At 41.2% G+C, this 20,373-nt stretch overlaps 1 protein-coding gene across 1 annotated transcript in view; it reads right to left on the bottom strand.

The window, feature by feature from the left end:
• The window catches only part of Mms19 (MMS19 nucleotide excision repair protein), a 561,976-nt gene that overhangs the window by 62,830 nt on the left and 478,773 nt on the right, over positions 1 to 20,373 (bottom strand). Inside the window, 3 exon segments of the mRNA XM_071662204.1 lie at positions 5,215 to 5,327; positions 5,632 to 5,726; positions 5,729 to 5,797. Of these exon segments, the coding sequence (XP_071518305.1) occupies positions 5,215 to 5,327; positions 5,632 to 5,726; positions 5,729 to 5,797 (277 nt within the window).

Raw genomic sequence — 20,373 nt, 5'->3', positions numbered from 1 at the left:
TTGAGTATTCCTGGTGAATTATATGGGAGGGTATTGATTGAGAGGGTGAAGGCATGTACAGAGCATCAGATTGGGGAAGAGCAGTGTGGTTTCAGAAGTGGTAGAGGATGTGTGGATCAGGTGTTTGCTTTGAAGAATGTATGTGAGAAATACTTAGAAAAGCAAATGGATTTGTATGTAGCATTTATGGATCGGGAGAAGGCATATGATAAGAGTTGATAGAGATGCTCTGTAGAAGGTATTAAGAATATATGGTGTGGGAGGTAAGCTGTTAGAAGCAGTGAAAAGTTTTTATCGAGGATGTAAGGCATGTGTACGTGTAGGAAGAGAGGAAAGTGATTGGTTCTCAGTAGATGTCAGTTTGTGGCAGGGGTGCGTTGTTTAATTTGTTTATGGGTGGGGTTCTTAGGGAGGCGAATGCAAGAGTTTTGGAAAGAGGGGCAAGTATGCAGTCTGCTGTGGATGAGTGAGCTTGGGAAGTGAGTCAGTTGTTGTTTGCTGATGATACAGCGCTGGTGGCTGATTTGGGTGAGAAACTGCAAACTGTAGAAGTTGGTGACTGAGTATGGTAAAGTGTGAGAAAGAAGAAAGCTGAGAGTGAATGTGAATAAGAGCAAGGGTATTAGGTATAGTAGGGTTGAGGGTCAAGTCAAATGGGAGGTAAGTTTGAATGGAGAGAAACTGGAGGAAGAAGTGTTTTAGATATCTGGGAGTGGATTTGGCAGCGGATGGAACCATGATAGCGGAAGTGAATCATAGGGTGGGGGAGGGGGGCGAAAGTTCTGAGAGCGTTGAAAAATGTGTGGAAGTTGAGAACATTATCTTGGTAAGCAAAAATGGGTATATTTGAAGGAATAGTGGTTCCAACAATGTTATATGGTTGTGAGGCGTGGGCTATAGATGGAGTTGTGTAGAGGAGGGTGGATGTGCTGGAAAAGAGATGTTTGAGGACAATATGTGGTGTGAGGTGGTTTGATCGAGTAAGTAATAATAGAATAAGAGAGATGTGTGGTAATAAATAAAGTGTAGTTGAGACAGCAGAAGAGGGTGTTTTGAAATGGTTTGGTCACATGGAGAGAATGAGTAAGGAAAGATTGACAAAGAAGATATATGTTTCAGAGGTGGAGGGAATGAGGAGAAGTGGGAAACCAATCTGGAGGTAGAAAGATGGAGTGAAAAAGATTTTGAGTGATTGGGGCCTGAACATGCAGGAGGGTGAAAGGCATGCAAGGAATAGAGTGAATTGAATGATGTGGTATACTGGGGTCGACATGCTGTCAATGAATTGAACCAGGGCATGTGAAGCGTCTGGGGTAAACCATGGAAAGTTTTGTGGGGCCTGGATGTGGAAAGGGAGCTGTGGGGTCGGTGCATTATACATGACAGCTAGAGACTGAGTGTGAACGAATGTGGCCTTTATTGTCTTTTCCTAGCACTACCTCACACACATGCTGGGGGAAGGGGTTGTCATTTCATGTATGGCAGGGTGGCGATGGGAATTATTAAGGGCAGACAGTATGAATTATGTACATGTGTATATATGTATATGTGTGTGTGTATATATATGTATACATTGAGATGTATAAACATGAATGTATATACATGTGTATGTGGGTGGGTTGGGCCATCCTTTTGTCAGTTTCCTTGCGCTACCTCGCTAATGCGGGAGACAGCGACAAAGTATAATGAAAAATAAAATAGTAATATATATACATACACATACACAGACATATGCATATACATATTGGATATATTCATATTTGCTTGCTTTCATCCATTCCTGGACCACCCCACCCAATAGGAAACAGATCACTACCCCCCTACTTCAGCATGATAGCACCAGGAAAACAAAAAAAAAAAAGGCTACACTTGTTCACGCTCAGTCTCTATCTGTCATGTGTAATACACCGAAAATACAGCTCCTTATCCACATCCAGGCCCCATGGACCTTTCCATGCACTGCTTCAGTCCACTGACAGCATGTCGACCCCAGTATACCACAATGTTCCAATTTACTCTATTCCTTGCATTCCTCTCACCCTCCTGTATGTTCAGGCCCCAATCATACAAAATTTTTTCACCCCATCCTTCCACCTCCAATTTTGTCTCCTGCTCCTCCCTGTTCCCTCCACCTCTGACACATATACCCTCTTTTTCAACCTCTCCTCACTAATTCTCTCCATATGTCCAAACTATTTCAACACATTCTCTTCTGCTCTCTCAACCACACTCTTTTCATTTCCACACATGTCTCTTACCCTTTCATTACTAACTCAATCAACACCTCACACCACATACTGTCCTCAAACATTTCATTTCCAACACATCCACCCTTCTTCATACAACCCTATCTATAGCCCATGCCTTGCAACCCTATAATAGTGTTGAAAATACTATTCCTTCAAACATACCCAATTTTGCTCTCTCTCAATGCTAAGAATATGAATACCTTCAAAAGTCATTTAGAAATCTTATAAATTCACGTATACTCTGAGAAGAATGCCAGAAATAAACTGTATAAATAACAGCAGTAACATGGACAATAGAAGGCTATGTGCAGCAGCAAGGAGTTGGTGATAGCTTAAAAAACTGCTGTGCAGAATTACATTTTCATGTTAGGTCAAACTTTCTTTTTTTACCTGACAACCCAGTTGTGGGTCAATCTGGCCTCCTGTTTGTCTTTCTCATGTAAAAAAATATAAATATGTTCAAATGATTTTAGCAAATGTTCTGCAGCTCTCTTAACAACACTTCTTGTTACCAGACCCCCCTCTTACCCTATCATTACTAACTCAATTGACCCTCCTCACACCACATGATGTCCTCAAACATTCCATTTCCAAAACAGGTACCCTCTTTTGTAAAAGTCTCAAATAATGCCCATGCCCAGCATCCATAGAACATTGATGGGACTGCTGTACCTCCTAACAAACACATTTTTGATCACCTAGATAATGACCGCTCTTTCAACACATCCCTTAACGTTCCTAGAACCTTCAACCCCCTCCCACCTTATGCATCATCTCTGCTTCCATGGTTCCATTCACTGACTTGTCCACTCCAAGGTATCTAAAATACTGCACTTCCTCCAAATTTTGTTCTTTCAAACATACAGCCCAATTCAATCAACTCAGACACCAACTTTTGCAGTTTCTCACTTGAATTTGCCATCACTGCTGTGTCATCAGCAAACAAATAACTCACCTCCAAAGCCCCTAACCCATACAGACTGTGTACCTGCTGCCTCTCTCTCCAAGACCCTTGCATTTAACTTCCTCACTACTCCATCCACAAAGAAACTTAACAACAATGGTGACATCATACACAACCTTCCACAAACCCAATTTCACCTGGAACCACTCATCTCCCTCTCAAATATACTTAGTTACACACCTACAATCTTGATTAAAACTCCTTACCCCCTCCTTACAGATTTCCTCCCACAACATATTTTGCAACATCTCAACAAAGCATCTATACAGACCCCATCCTATGTTTTCTCCACATTCATAAATGCTACATACAAACCCTTACACTGCACTGCTAAGCATCTTCCTGACCAACCTAAGAGATACCATACATTCTACATAACCATATCATCCTACATTATTTCAATCAACATTACATTTACAGCTTATAACCTTCTCACATTTCATAATTCTATTTCATTTCCTATCTTTAACTTGAGCACACTATTTTATCTATTTCTATTACCTCCATTTCTTTACTTTTTCTAGCACAAGTAATCCTTCATGCAAGCTTCTTGCACACTGTAAGCTTAAATTCTTTCCATTTGCCATCTTTCAAAGCAATCCCAATTTTTCTCACTCGTATGACTCTCAAGTTCAGCTTTCCCATTATCATCGTTACCTAACTTTACTCCCAGATACCTATATTCACAAAATATTTCAGTTCTTCATTAGGCAAATTACTCTTACAACATAAACTCCCTTCCTTTCGAAACACTGGTGTCTTATTAAGTTGCATCTACTTTCAGCATCCTTCTATGTACATCATTGAAAAGGTGCACCAATGAGTCTAAATCCTCCCCCAATTTAGCTAATATCACACTATATGGGTGCAACAACTGTGGCAACTTTCTGTTTTCTCTAAGGTTAATTAGCACACCACAATCACCCCACCTCACTTTAATCTCATGTAATGCACCATCCAAGGAAATGTTAATAAACCAGGGTAACTTCACAAGACTTTGATGCATCCAACATCTACTTCAGATCTCTCATTCATACAAACACTCACATTTGCACATACTTCCATTATAAAAGCTTCTAACAGTATTGAGACCTCTATGCATACCATACTGAGTCAAAACTTACAAAAAAATATTCTTATTCACTTTCTTATAAGCCTTTTCTTAAATGCAAAAATGCTAAATATGCCATTTTTCTAAACTTTCTCCATCACTTGCCAAAGGCAAAAGTCTGATCTACACAACCTCTTCTCTGTCTAAACTTGGTGTGTTCTTCAACAATATGGGACACACTTAACCTTTCAAAATGATTAATCATTATCCAGTCATACACCCTACCAATACACTAAGAATAGATGTATGAAGAGAAAGAAAATCCTGTACTACTAAAAATCTTAGTAAGGTCAGTCAAACTGTCCTCTCACTGTTATACCTCTTTTCTGTATCACTGTCATGTCAAATGCCTACTACTGTAAAGTAGATCTTGGCTCTTCTAATGAAAAAATATGTAAATTCTGCTAGAGGTCCTGGGACAATATGCATTATATGAACATCAACAATTTAGTAATGGATATATGTATTCCAAGATAACAATGATGCTTGACATTTCATTAACTAAGCATCTTATTCAATACTGCATGCAATGTAGTGCAACATAACACATGAAAGGTTGCATTCTACAAGCAAAATATGAAATAAAACATACTCTTTTATAACCAAATGAACTACAGGAAGTAGAGACAGTCTCTGTGGGGAAGGTTTTTGTATTCACCACACTGATAATGGTGAACAAAGAACACAGACAATAAATTACTATCACCGGGACTGATGATCAATATGACAAAAACATTCATCTTTTTTTTCTTTCAAACTATTCGCCATTTCCCGTGCTAGTGAGGTAGCATTAAAAACAGAGGACTGGGCCTTTGAGGGAATATCCTCACCTGGCCCCCTTTCTGATCCTTCTTTTGGAAAATTAAAAAAAAAAAAAAACATTCATATACCTTATATTACCAAAGGTTTCTGGGGTGAGAGCATATGTATGATCTTTTAATATAACTTCAAAGTTGCGGGCAGCATCTAGCCCTATGTCTGGGTCACAGAGTAAATCTTGCATCTGTGGAAAGACAAATGGTTATCTACAAAAAGAAAGTTTTAACATTCACTTTTGGATCTTATATCTAACAATAACTGTGATGCCCAAAATCAATCAATGACAACTGATGATATCATATATCCTAAAGTTATATGTCTTAATATCAACCTTCATATCTTTATATTCAATAGCGACTGCATTATCCAAAATCAATCATTTACAGTTGATGATATCTTACAAACTATAAATTTATAACCAAACTGTGATACATGAAATAAGAAGCATCACATATCACACAAACAAAACTGTGCAACTGATGACATACCTTTGCTGTCCATGTAATGTGGTCTTTTGCATCACGAATGACTAAAGCCTTACACACCCATGTTAGAGTCTGGAGTGCAAAAATTCGCTTCTCTGTTGATTGGTTGATCCTAACAGCTTGCTAAGTTCCTCTCCACTCTCATTTAATATATGATTGAAGGAGGGACCTGCATCAAACAAAATGAGAATTGTTTAAATTTTTGTAGTCCCTAAAGAATAAATACCAATAAATAAAAGCAGCACAGAAGTAAAACATAGTGATAAGTTCTTGTAAAGTAGTTCCAAAATGGACAGTACACAGTCCCTGTATATATAAATTCAAGAATAACTATGACAGGAGTTTGTAAAAGCCAGAGTTCCCCTATATGAGTCCTTAACTCATGTGATCACTTACTGACTGATAAAGTTAAGGACAATGGTTACTACAAAGCCTAAATCAGTATATTCCATTTTTCTGTCTGAGTGTGGGTTTGTCTTCACGTAACTGCACCTGCTTCTTTGTGCAGTCTGAGGAGAGAGTTATACACTCATGTATTCACATCTCTTAAACTTTTTATACCATCAAGTAACCTTTTCAACCTTTGTGCACTGCCAGCATTCAATGTCCTTGTTTAGTCATTCCAATCATCAACCAACCCTACATTAAACAGTGCTTCTTTTCAGTTCTACTAGCCAGCTTCTTGTCTCAACCTCTAATTACCTTGGTAATGTATCCCATGAAGAGCTGTTCATTATTAACATCATCCAACTGAATTAGAAACTTAAAGGCATTAATCAGGTTGTCTTCCCTCTATTGCTTTTTTTACATGGTGGAGAAACTTGTAACCCTTAACTTCTCACTGTGACTAAGATCTCTTAATTTAAGTACCATCTTAGTTTTTCTTCTCTGGACCCTTTCAATCAGATCTTTGTCCTTTAAGTGTGGTAACCAAACCTGAGAGACATAATATTGTTTAGGTTCACTTTGTTGTTTGTACAGATCCCCCTTTAAGCTGGTGCCACATTCTTACTTTTCTCATGACTTGGCATCATCTACAATTATATTTAGGTATAAGTCCAGTCTATCAGTTAAGTCATTAACACACACCAAGAGAAGCAGTGGGCCTAAGACCAGGCCATGTGGCACACCACTTATGAACCCAACCTTTTTCGAGAATCCTTCTCTTACCTGTGTCCTTTGCCCCCTTCCAGTGAGGGAGTCTCCCTTCATTGTGGCCTGTGGTTCTTGCCTCTTAAACAACCTCCAATGGAGTACAGTATCGATAGCTTTTTAGTAGTTCAGGCACAAACAGTTCACCCATCCATCTCTTTCATCTTACCATGTCATATAAATCAAAATCAGAATACCAGAAGATTTATACTGCATGACCTCCTTTCTTTCAACCTGTGTTACCTCCTAGTTTGGTAGTTTCTCAACTACAAGCAATTAATTACTTTATGATCACCTTTTTCATTGGTTTACAGACTACACTTGCTTGTGAGAATGACCTGTAATTCAGTGCAACATCTTGTTACATTTATAAAACATTTGCTGGAAATTTGCCCCCTTCCATATCTCTGAAGCCTCCACTTCCTCCAGCAATTATCTGAACAATATTTTGAATGATCTAGCATATGTCAACACATATTCCCTAAGCACATAAGAAAAGATTTCATCAGAATCATAGGCTTTAAATTGGTAAACTTGTTTGATAGCCTCATTATATCAGTTCCTATATTTTCCAAGATTTCTTGCCTCTGCCATTGTAAAGATTGGTACAATATTGTCCCCCATTTGAAAACACTTTTTTAAAGTTATCCCTCAACACCACATATACTACATCATCACCATCAACAGCTTTTCCTTCAAATTCCCTTAGTGTACCTAGATACTCTTTGACAGATACTTTTCTCCAGATGAACTTATGGGAAAGTTTTGGACTGTCTTCAGTCTTATACATAATCCTCTTTTCAATGTATTTATCTATCTATCAATATCTCTGATGCCCATTCACTCTAGAAACTCCCATCAAAGGGTGGCCATGGCAAAAGAGTCTCCACATTTTTTTCAAGTTAGCTGACGTGTAAACTGAGTGTAAGAAAGTAAATTCTAGATTAAAGTGGGTAAAACTGAAAGTTTGTAGAGTATTCCTGGTAAATTATATGGGAGGGTATTGATTGAGAGGGTGAAGGCATGTACAGAGCATCAGATTGGGGAAGAGCAGTGTGGTTTCAGAAGTGGTAGAGGATGTGTGGATCAGGTGTTTGCTTTGAAGAATGTATGTGAGAAATACTTAGAAAAGCAAATGGATTTGTATGTAGCATTTATGGAACTGGAGAAGGCATATGACAGAGTTGATAGAGATGCTCTGTGGAAGGTATTAAGAATATATGGTGTGGGAGGCAAGTTGTTAGAAGCAGTGAAAAGTTTTTATCAAGGATGTAAGGCATGTGTATGTGTAGGAAGAGAGGAAAGTGATTGGTTCTCAGTGAATGTAGGTTTGCGGCAGGGGTGTGTGATGTCTCCATGGTTGTTTAATTTCTTTATGGATGGGGATGTTTGGGAGGTGAATGCAAGAGTTTTGGAAAGAGGGGCAAGTATGAAGTCTGTTGGGGATGAGAGAGCTTGGGAAGTGAGTCAGTTGTTGTTCGCTGATGATACAGCGCTGGTGGCTGATTCATGTGAGAAACTGCAGAAGCTGGTGAATGAGTTTGGTAAAGTGTGTGAAAGAAGAAAGTTAAGAGTAAATGTGAATAAGAGCAAGGTAATTAGGTACAGTAGGGTTGAGGGTCAAGTCAATTGGGAGGTAAGTTTGAATGGAGAAAAACTGGAGGAAGTAAAGTGTTTTAGATATCTGGGAGTGGATCTGGCAGCGGATGGAACCATGGAAGCGGAAGTGGATCATAGGGTGGGGGAGGGGGCTATAATCCTGGGAGCCTTGAAGAATGTGTGGAAGTCGAGAACATTATCTCGGAAAGCAAAAATGGGTAGTTTGAAGGAATAGTGGTTCCAACAATGTTGTATGGTTGCGAGGCGTGGGCTATGGATAGAGTTGTGCGCAGGAGGATGGATGTGCTGGAAATGAGATGTTTGAGGACAATGTGTGGTGTGAGGTGGTTTGATCGAGTAAGTAACGTAAGGGTAAGAGAGATGTGTGGAAATAAAAAGAGCGTGGTTGAGAGAGCAGAAGAGGGTATTCTGAAATGGTTTGGGCACATGGAGAGAATGAGTGAGGAAAGATTGACCAAGAGGATATATGTGTCGGAGGTGGAGGGAACGAGGAGAAGTGGGAGACCAAATTGGAGGTGGAAAGATGGAGTGAAAAAGATTTTGTGTGATCGGGGCCTGAACATGCAGGAGGGTGAAAGGAGGGCAAGGAATAGAGTGAACTGGATTGATGTGGTATACCGGGGTTGACGTGCTGTCAGTGGATTGAATCAGGGCATGTGAAGCGTCTGGGGTAAACCATGGAAAGCTGTGTAGGTATGTATATTTGCGTGTGTGGACGTATGTATATACATGTGTATGGGGGTGGGTTGGGCCATTTCTTTCGTCTGTTTCCTTGCGCTACCTCGCAAACGCGGGAGACAGCGGAAAAAAAAAAAAAAAAAAAAAAAACTGAAAGTGGATGGAGAGAGATGGGTGATTATTAATGCCTGTGTAACAAATCATGAGAAAAAAGATCATGAGAGGCAAGTATTTTGGGAGCAGCTGAGTGAGTGTGTTAGCAGCTTTGATGCACAAGAGTGGGTTACAATGATGGGTGATGGGTGATTTAAATGCAAAGAAGTGTAATGTTGCAGTTGGGGGTATAATTGGTGTACATGGGTGTTCATTGCTGTAAATGGAAATGTAAAGACCTTGTGGATCTGTGTGCAGAAAAAGGACTGAAAATACCTGGTTTAAAAAGAGAGATATACATAAGCATATGTATGTGAGTAGGAGAGATGGTCAAAAGGAAGATGCGATTACATGTTACAAAGAGAGAGTTTTGGGTGTTAACGAGCTGAGAGGGGCAGCTGAAGGGATGTCTTATCACTATCTTGTGGAGGTGAAGGGGAAAATTTGTAGAGGTTTTCAAAAAAAGGAAGAGAGAATGTTGGTGAGAAGGGAGTGGTGAGAGTACGTGAGCTTGAAAAGGACACTTGTAAGAAAAAGTACAAGGAGAGATTTAGTGTAAAATGGCAAGAAGTGAGAGCATATGACATGAGGGGAGTGAATGAGAATGGGAGGTATTTAGGGAAGCAGCGATGGCTTGTGGAAAGGATGCATGTGGCATAAGAAAGATGGGAGGTGGGCAGAGTAGAAAGGGTAGTGAGTGGTGGGATGAAGAAGTAAGGTTGTTAGTGAAAAGGAAAAGAGAGGCATTTCAACAATAATTGCACGGAAGGAGTAAAAATGACTGGGATATGCATAAAAAAAGTGGCACGAGGTCACGAGAAAGGTGCAAGGGTTGAAAAAGAGGATAAATGGGACGGAGTGAGAGAGTATCATATATGTATATATTTTTTTTTTTTTTTCTTTGTCGCTGTCTCCCGCGTTTGCGAGGTAGCGCAAGGAAACAGACGAAAGAAATGGCCCAACCCAGCCCCATACACATGCCTTGATTTAATCCACTGACAGCACGTCAACCCCGGTATACCACATCGCTCCAATTAACTCTATTCTTTGCCCTCCTTTCACCCTCCTGCATGTTCAGGCCCCAATCACACAAAATCTTTTTCACTCCATCTTTCCACCTCCAATTTGGTCTCCCTCTTCTCCTTGTTCCCTCCACCTCCGACACATATATCCTCTTGGTCAATCTTTCCTCACTCATTCTCTCCATGTGACCAAACCATTTCAAAACACCCTCTTCTGCTCTCTCAACCACGCTCTTTTTATTTCCACACATCTCTCTTACCCTTACGTTACTTACTCGATCAAACCACCTCACACCACACATTGTCCTCAAACATCTCATTTCCAGCACATCCATCCTCCTGCGCACAACTCTATCCATAGTCCACCCCTCGCAACCATACAACATTGTTGGAACCACTATTCCTTCAAACATACCCATTTTTGCTTTCCGAGATAATGTTCTCGACTTCCAAACATTCTTCAAGGCTCCCAGAATTTTCGCCCCCTCCCCCACCCTATGATCCACTTCCGCTTCCATGGTTCCATCCGCTGACAGATCCACCCCCAGATATCTAAAACACTTCACTTCCTCCAGTTTTTCTCCATTCAAACTCACCTCCCAATTGAATTGACCCTCAAACCTACTGTACCTAATAACCTTGCTCTTATTCACATTTACTCTTAACTTTCTTCTTTCACACACTTTACCAAACTCAGTCACCAGCTTCTGCAGTTTCTCACATGAATCAGCCACCAGCGCTGTATCATCAGCGAACAACAACTGACTCACTTCCCAAGCTCTCTCATCCACAACAGACTTCATACTTGCCCCTCTTTCCAAAACTCTTGCATTCACCTCCCTAACAACCCCATCCATAAACAAATTAAACAACCATGGAGACATCACACACCCCTGCCGCAAACCTACATTCACTGAGAACCAATCACTTTCCTCTCTTCCTACACGTACACATGCCTTACATCCTCGATAAAAACTTTTCACTGCTTCTAACAACTTGCCTCCCACACCATATATTCTTAATACCTTCTACAGAGCATCTCTATCAACTCTATCATATGCCTTCTCCAGATCCATATATGCTACATACAAATCCATTTGCTTTTCTAAGTATTTCTCACATACATTCTTCAAAGCAAACACCTGATCCACACATCCTCTACCACTTCTGAAACCACACTGCTCTTCCCCAATCTGATGCTCTGTACATGCCTTCACCCTCTCAATCAATACCCTCCCATATAATTTGCCAGGAATACTCAACAAACTTATACCTCTGTAATTTGAGCACTCACTCTTATCCCCTTTGCCTTTGTACAATGGCACTATGCACGCATTCCGCCAATCCTCAGGCACCTCACCATGAGTCATACATACATTAAATAACCTTACCAACCAGTCAACAATACAGTCACCCCCTTTTTTAATAAATTCCACTGCAATACCATCCAAACCTGCTGCCTTGCCGGCTTTCATCTTCCGCAAAGCTTTTACTACCTCTTCTCTGTTTACCAACTCATTTTCCCTAACCCTCGCACTTTGCACACCACCTCGACCAAAACACACTATGTCTGCCACTCTATCATCAAACACATTCAACAAACCTTCAAAATACTCACTCCATCTCCTTCTCACATCACCACTACTTGTTATCACCTCCCCATTTGCGCCCTTCACTGAAGTTCCCATTTGCTCCCTTGTCTTATGCACTTTATTTACCTCCTTCCAGAACATCTTTTTATTCTCCCTAAAATTTAATGATACTCTCTCACCCCAACTCTCATTTGCCCTTTTTTTCACCTCTTGCACCTTTCTCTTGACCTCCTGTCTCTTTCTTTTATACATCTCCCACTCAATTTCATTTTTTCCCTGCAAAAATCGTCCAAATGCCTCTCTCTTCTCTTTCACTAATACTCTTACTTCTTCATCCCACCACTCACTACCCTTTCTAATCAACACACCTCCCACTCTTCTCATGCCACAAGCATCTTTTGCGCAATCCATCACTGATTCCCTAAATACATCCCATTCCTCCCCCACTCCCCTTACTTCCATTGTTCTCACCTTTTTCCATTCTGTACTCAGTCTCTCCTGGTACTTCCTCACACAAGTCTCCTTCCCAAGCTCACTTACTCTCACCACCCTCTTCACCCCAACATTCACTCTTCTTTTCTGAAAACCCACACAAATCTTCACCTTAGCCTCCACAAGATAATGATCAGACATCCCTCCAGTTGCATCTCTCAGCACATTAACATCCAAAAGTCTCTCTTTCGCGCGCCTGTCAATTATCATGTAATCCAATAATGCTCTCTGGCCATCTCTCCTACTTACATAAGTATACTTATGTATATCTCGGTTTTTAAACCAGGTATTCCCAATCATCAGTCCTTTTTTAGCACATAAATCTACAAGCTCTTCACCATTTCCATTTACAACACTGAACACCCCATGTATACCAATTATTCCCTCAACTGCCACATTACTCACCTTTGCATTCAAATCACCCAACACTATAAACTGGTCTCGTGCATCAAAACCACTAACACACTCATTCAGCTGCTCCCAAAACACTTGCCTCTCATGATCTTTCTTCTCATGCCCAGGTGCATATGCACCAATAATCACCCATCTCTCTCCATCAACTTTCAGTTTTACCCATATTAATCGAGAATTTACTTTCTTACATTCTATCACATACTTCCACAACTCCTGTTTCAGGAGTACTGCTACTCCTTCCCTTGCTCTTGTCCTCTCACTAACCCCTGACTTTCCTCCCAAGACATTCCCAAACCACTCTTCCCCTTTACCCTTGAGCTTCGTTTCACTCAGAGCCAAAACATCCAAGTTCCTTTCCTCAAACATACTACCTATCTCTCCTTTTTTCACATCTTGGTTACATCCACACACATTTAGGCACCCCAATCTGAGCCTTCGAGGAGGATGAGCACTCCCCGCGTGACTCCTTCTTCTGTTTCCCATTTTAGAAAGTTAAAAAAAAATACAAGGAGGGGAGGATTTCTGGCCCCCCGCTCCCGTCCCCTCTAGTTGCTTTCTACGACACGCGAGGAATGCGTGGGAAGTATTTTTTCACCCCTATCCCCAGGGATAATATACATATATATATGTATATATACATATATATATGTATATGGAAGGAGGTAAATAGGGTGCGTAAGACAAGGGAGCAAATGGGAACTTCAGTGAAGGGCGTAAATGGGGAGGTGATAACAAGTAGTGGTGATGTGAGAAGGAGATGGAGTGAGTATTTTGAAGGTTTGTTGAATGTGTTTGATGATAGAGTGGCAGACATAGTGTGTTTTGGTCGAGGTGGTGTGCAAAGTGCGAGGGTTAGGGAAAATGAGTTGGTAAACAGAGAAGAGGTAGTAAAAGCTTTGCGGAAGATGAAAGCCGGCAAGGCAGCAGGTTTGGATGGTATTGCAGTGGAATTTATTAAAAAAGGGGGTGACTGTATTGTTGACTGGTTGGTAAGGTTATTTAATGTATGTATGACTCATGGTGAGGTGCCTGAGGATTGGCGGAATGCGTGCATAGTGCCATTGTACAAAGGCAAAGGGGATAAGAGTGAGTGCTCAAATTACAGAGGTATAAGTTTGTTGAGTATTCCTGGTAAATTATATGGGAGGGTATTGATTGAGAGGGTGAAGGCATGTACAGAGCATCAGATTGGGGAAGAGCAGTGCGGTTTCAGAAGTGGTAGAGGATGTGTGGATCAGGTGTTTGCTTTGAAGAATGTATGTGAGAAATACTTAGAAAAGCAAATGGATTTGTATGTAGCATTTATGGATCTGGAGAAGGCATATGATAGAGTTGATAGAGATGCTCTGTGGAAGGTATTAAGAATATATGGTGTGGGAGGCAAGTTGTTAGAAGCAGTGAAAAGTTTTTATCGAGGATGTAAGGCATGTGTACGTGTAGGAAGAGAGGAAAGTGATTGGTTCTCAGTGAATGTAGGTTTGCGGCAGGGGTGTGTGATGTCTCCATGGTTGTTTAATTTGTTTATGGATGAGGTTGTTAGGGAGGTAAATGCAAGAGTCCTGGAAAGAGGGGCAAGTATGAAGTCTGTTGGGGATGAGAGAGCTTGGGAAGTGAGTCAGTTGTTGTTCACTGATGATACAGCGCTGGTGGCTGATTCATGTGAGAAACAGCAGAAGCTGGTGACTGAGTTTGGTAAAGTGTGTGGAAGAAGAAAGTTAAGAGTAAATGTGAATAAGAGCAAGGTTATTAGGTACAGTAGGGGTGAGGGTCAAGTCAATTGGGAGGTGAGTTTGAATGGAGAAAAACTGGAGGAAGTGAAGTGTTTTAGATATCTGGGAGTGGATCTGTCAGCGGATGGAACCATGGAAGCGGAAGTGGATCATAGGGTGGGGGAGGGGGCGAAAATTTTGGGAGCCTTGAAAAATGTGTGGAAGTCGAGAACATTATCTCGGAAAGCAAAAATGGGTATGTTTGAAGGAATAGTGGTTCCAACAATGTTGTATGGTTGCGAGGCGTGGGCTATGGATAGAGATGTGCGCAGGAGGATGGATGTGCTGGAAATGAGATGTTTGAGGACAATGTGTGGTGTGAGGTGGTTTGATCGAGTAAGTAACGTAAGGGTAAGAGAGATGTGTGGAAATAAAAAGAGCGTGGTTGAGAGAGCAGAAGAGGGTGTTTTGAAATGGTTTGGGCACATGGAGAGAATGAGTGAGGAAAGATTGACCAAGAGGATATATGTGTCGGAGGTGGAGGGAACGAGGAGAAGAGGGAGACCAAATTGGAGGTGGAAAGATGGAGTGAAAAAGATTTTGTGTGATCGGGGCCTGAACATGCAGGAGGGTGAAAGGAGGGCAAGGAATAGAGTGAATTGGAGCGATGTGGTATACAGGGGTTGACGTGCTGTCAGTGGATTGAATCAAGGCATGTGAAGTGTCTGGGGTAAACCATGGAAAGCTGTGTAGGTATGTATATTTGCGTGTGTGGACGTATGTACATGTGTATGGGGGGGGGTTGGGCCACTTTCTTTCGTCTGTTTCCTTGCGCTACCTCGCAAACGCGGGAGACAGCGACAAAGTATAAAAAAAAAAAAAAAAAAAAATATACACATACACACACACACGCACATATACACACACACACACATACATATATATATACATGTGAAAAATGTAAGAAACAATTTAGAAACTGAAACTTCTAGCTAGAAATGAAATGAAAAAAATGAATGTCACATAATGGTTCAACCTCTGGCTATATATATATATATATATATATATATATATATATATATATATTATCCCTGGGGATAGGGGATTAAGAATACTTCCCACGTATTCCCAGTGTGTCGTAGAAGGCGACTAAAAGGGGAGGGAGCGGGGGGCTGGAAATCCTCCCCTCTCGTTTTTTTTTTAATTTTCCAAAAGAAGGAACAGAGGGGGCCAGGTGAGGATATTCCAAAAAAGGCCCAGTCCTCTGTTCTTAACGCTACCTCGCTAGCGCGGGAAATAACGAATAGTTTAAAAAAAAAAAAATATATATATATATATATATATATATATATATATATATTTTTTTTTTTTTTTGCTTTGTCGCTGTCTCCCGTGTTTGCGAGGTAGCGCAAGGAAACAGACGAAAGAAATGGCCCAACCCACCCCCATACACATGTATATACATACGTCCACACACGCAAATATACATACCTACACAACTTTCCATGGTTTACCCCAGACGCTTCACATGCCTTGATTCAATCCACTGACAGCACGTCAACCCCGGTATACCACATTGCTCCAATTCACTCTATTCCTTGCCCTCCTTTCACCCTCCTGCATGTTCAGGCCCCAAGCACACAAAATCTTTTTCACTCCATCTTTCCACCTCCAATTTGGTCTCCCTCTTCTCCTCGTTCCCTCCACCTCCGACACATATATTCTCTTGGTCAATCTTTCCTCCCTCATTCTCTCCATGTGCCCGAACCATTTCAAAACACCCTCTTCTGCTCTCTCAACCACGCTCTTTTTATTTCCACACATCTCTCTTACCCTTACGTTACTTACTCGATCAAACCACCTCACACCACACATTGTCCTCAAACATCTCATTTCCAGCACATCCATCCTCCTGCGCACAACTCTATCCATAGCCCACGCCTCGCAACCATACAACATTGTTGGAACCACTATTCCTTCAAACATACCCATTTTTGCTTTCCGAGATAATGTTCTCGACTTCCACACATTCTTCAAGGCTCCCAGAATTTTCGCCCCCTCCCCCACCCTATGATCCACTTCCACTTCCATGGTTCCATCCGCTGCCAGTTCCACTCCCATATATATATATATATATATATATATATATATATATATTTGTATATTTTATTCATTTATTTTACTTTCTCACTGTCCCCCACGTTAGCAAGGTAGCGCAAGAAAACAGACGAAAGAATGGCCCAACCCACCCACATACACATGCAAATGTACATACCTATACATCTCAATGTATACATATATATACACACATAGACATATACATATATACACGTGTACATAATTCATACTGTCTGCCTTTATTCATTCCCATCGCCACCTCGCCACATATGAAATAATAACCCCCTTCCCCGACTGTGAATGAGGTAGCGCTAGGAAAATACAACAAAGGCCACATTCGTTCACACTCAGTCTCTAGCTGTCATGTAATAATGTACCGAAACCACAGCTCCCTTTCGACATCCAGGCCCCAAAAAACTTTCCATGGTTTACCCCAGACGCTTCACATGCCCTGGTTCAATCAATTGACAGCACACTGACCCCGGTATACCACATCGATCCAATTCACTCCATTCCTTGCATGCCATTCACCCTCCTGCATGTTCAGGCCCAGATCACTCAAAAGCTTTTTCACTCCATCTTTCCACCTCCAATTTGGTCTCCCACTTCTCCTCGTTCCCTCCACCTCTGACACATATATTCTCTTGGTCAATCTTTCCTCACTCATTCTCTCCATGCGACCAAACCATTTCAAAACGCCCTCTTCTGCACTCTCAACCACACTCTTTTCATTGCCACACATCTCTCTTATTCTATTATTACTTACTCGATCAAACCACCTCACACCACATATTGTACTCAAACATCTCATTTCCAGCAAATCTACCCTCCTCCGCACAACTCTATCCATAGCCCATGCCTCGAAACCATATAACATTGCTGGAACCACTATTCCTTCAAACATACCCATTTTTGCTTTACGAGATAAAGTTCTCAACTTCCACACATTCTTCAATGCTCCCAGAACTATCGCCCCCTCCCCCACCCTATGATCCACTTCCGCTTCCATGGTTCCATCCGCTGCCAAATCGACTCCCAGATATCTAAAACAATTCACTTCCTCCAGATTTTCTCCATTCAAACTTACCTTCCAGTTGACTTGTCCCTCAACCCTACTGTACCTAATAACCTTGCTCTTATTGACATTTACTTTCAGCTTTCTTCTTTCACACAGATTTTTTTTCTTTTTTTAACTATTCGCCATTTCCCGCATTAGCGAGGTAGCGTTATGAACAGAGGACCTGGCCTTAGAGGAATATCCTTACCTGGCCCCCTTCTCTGTTCCTTCTTTTGGAAAATCAAAAAAAAAAAAAATATGATATAGGGTGAAAGAATACTTCCCATGCATTCCTCATGTGTCGTAAAAGGTGACTAGAGGGGACGGGAGCGGGGGGCCAGAAATCCTCCCCTCCTTGTATTTTAACTTTCTAAAAATGGGAAACAGAAGGAGTCACGCGAGGAGTGCTCATCCTCCTCGTAGACTCAGATTGGGGTGTCTAAATGTGTGGATGTAACCAAGATGTGAAAAAAGGAGAAATAGGTAGTATGTTTGAGGAAAGGAAAATGGATGTTTTGGCTCTGAGTGAAACGAAGCTCAAGGGTAAAGGGGAAGAGTGGTTTGGGAATGTCTTGGGAGTAAAGTCAGGGGTTAGTGAGAGGACAAGAGCAAGGGAAGGAGTAGCAGTACTATTGAAAAAGGAGTTGTGGGAGCATGTGATAGAATGTAAGAAAGTAAATTCTCGATTAATATGGGTAAAACTGAAAGTTGATGGAGAGAGATGGGTGATTATTGGTGCATATGCACCTGGGAATGAGAAGAAAGATCATGAGAGGCAAGTGTTTTGGGAGCAGCTGAATGAGTGTGTTATTGGTTTTGATGCACGGGACCGGGTTATAGTGATGGGTGATTTGAATGCAAAGGTGAGTAATGTGGCAGTTGAGGGAATAATTGGTATACATGGGGTGCTCAGTGTTGTAAATGGAAATGGTGAAGAGCTTGTAGATTTATGTGCTGAAAAAGGACTGGTGATTGGGAATACCTGGTTTAAAAACCGAGATATATATAAGTATATGTATGTAAGTAGGAGAGATGTCCAAAGAGCATTATTGGATTACATGATAATTGACAGGCGCACGAAACAGAGACTTTTGGATGTTAATGTGCTGAGAGGTGCAACTGGAGGGATGTCTGATCATTATCATGTGGAGGTGAAGGTGAAGATTTGTAGGGGTTTTCAGAAAAGAAGAGTGAATGTTGGGGTGAAGAGGGTGGTGAGAGTAAGTGAGCTTGGGAAGGAGACTTGTGTGAGGAAGTACCAGGAGAGACTGAGTACACAATGGAAAAAGGTGAGAACAATGGAAGTAAGGGGAGTGGGGGAGGAATGGGATGTATTTAGGGAATCAGTGATGGAGTGCGCAAAAGATGTTTGTGGCATGAGAAGCGTGGGAGGTGGGTTGATTAGAAAAGGTAGTGAGTGGTGGGATGAAGAAATAAGATTATTAGTGAAAGAGAAGAGAGAGGCATTTAGACGATTTTTGCAGGGAAAAAATGCAATTGAGTGGGAGATGTATAAAAGAAAGAGACAGGAGGTCAAGAGAAAGGTGCAAGAGGTGAAAAAGAGGCCAAATTAGAGTTGGGGTGAGAGAGTATCATTAAATTTTAGGGAGAATAAAAAGATGTTGTGGAAGGAGGTAAATAAAGTGCGTAAGACAAGGGAGCAAATGGGTACTTCAGTGAAGGGCGCTAATGGGGAGGTGATAACAAGTAGTGGTGATGTGAGAAGGAGATGGAGTGAGTATTTTGAAGGTTTATTGAATGTGTTTGATGATAGAGTGGCAGATATAGGGTGTTTTGGTTGAGGTGGTGTGCAAAGTGAGAGGGTTAGGGAAAATGATTTTGGTAAACAGAGAAGAGGTAGTAAAAGCTTTGCAGAAGATGAAAGCCGGCAAGGCAGCAGGTTTGGATGGTATTGCAGTGGTATTTATTAAAAAAGGGGGTGACTGTATTGTTGACTGGTTGGTAAGGTTATTTAATGTATGTATGACTCATGGTGAGGTGCCTGAGGATTGGTGGAATGCATGCATAGTGCCATTGTACAAAGGCAAAGAGGATAAGAGTGAGTGCTCAAGTTACAGAGGTATAAGTTTGTTGAGTATTCCTGGTAAATCATATGGGAGGGTATAGATTGAGAGGGTGAAGGTATGGACAGAGCATCAGATTGGGGAAGAGCAGTGTGGTTTCAGAAGTGGTAGAGGATGTGTGGATCAGGTGTTTGCTTTGAAGAATGTATGTGAGAAATACTTAGAAAAGCAAATGGATTTGTATGTAGCATTTATGGATCTGGAGAAGGCATATGATAGAGTTGATAGAGATGCTCTGTGGAAGGTATTAAGAATATATGGTGTGGGAGGCAAGTTGTTAGAAGCAGTGAAAAGTTTTTATCGAGGATGTAAGGCATGTGTACGTGTAGGAAGAGAGGAAAGTGATTGGTTCTCAGTGAATGTAGGTTTACGGCAGGGGTGTGTGATGTCTCCATGGTTGTTTAATTTGTTTATGGATGGGGTTGTTAGGGAGGTGAATGCAAGAGTTTTGGAAAGAGGGGCAAGTATGAAGTCTGTTGTGGATGAGAGAGCTTGGGAAGTGAGTCAGTTGTTGTTTGCTGATGATACAGCGCTGGTGGCTGATTCATGTGAGAAACTGCAGAAGCTGGTGAATGAGTTTGGTAAAGTGTGTGAAAGAAGAAAGTTAAGAGTAAATGCGAATAAGAGCAAGGTTATTAGATACAGTAGGGTTGT

The sequence above is a fragment of the Panulirus ornatus genome, chromosome 5 (assembly GCF_036320965.1).
Source record: "Panulirus ornatus isolate Po-2019 chromosome 5, ASM3632096v1, whole genome shotgun sequence".
Taxonomy (NCBI): Eukaryota; Metazoa; Arthropoda; class Malacostraca; order Decapoda; family Palinuridae; genus Panulirus; species Panulirus ornatus.
The sequence above is the reverse complement of the archived record's forward strand: the minus strand, read 5'-3'. Positions and strand labels throughout refer to the sequence as shown.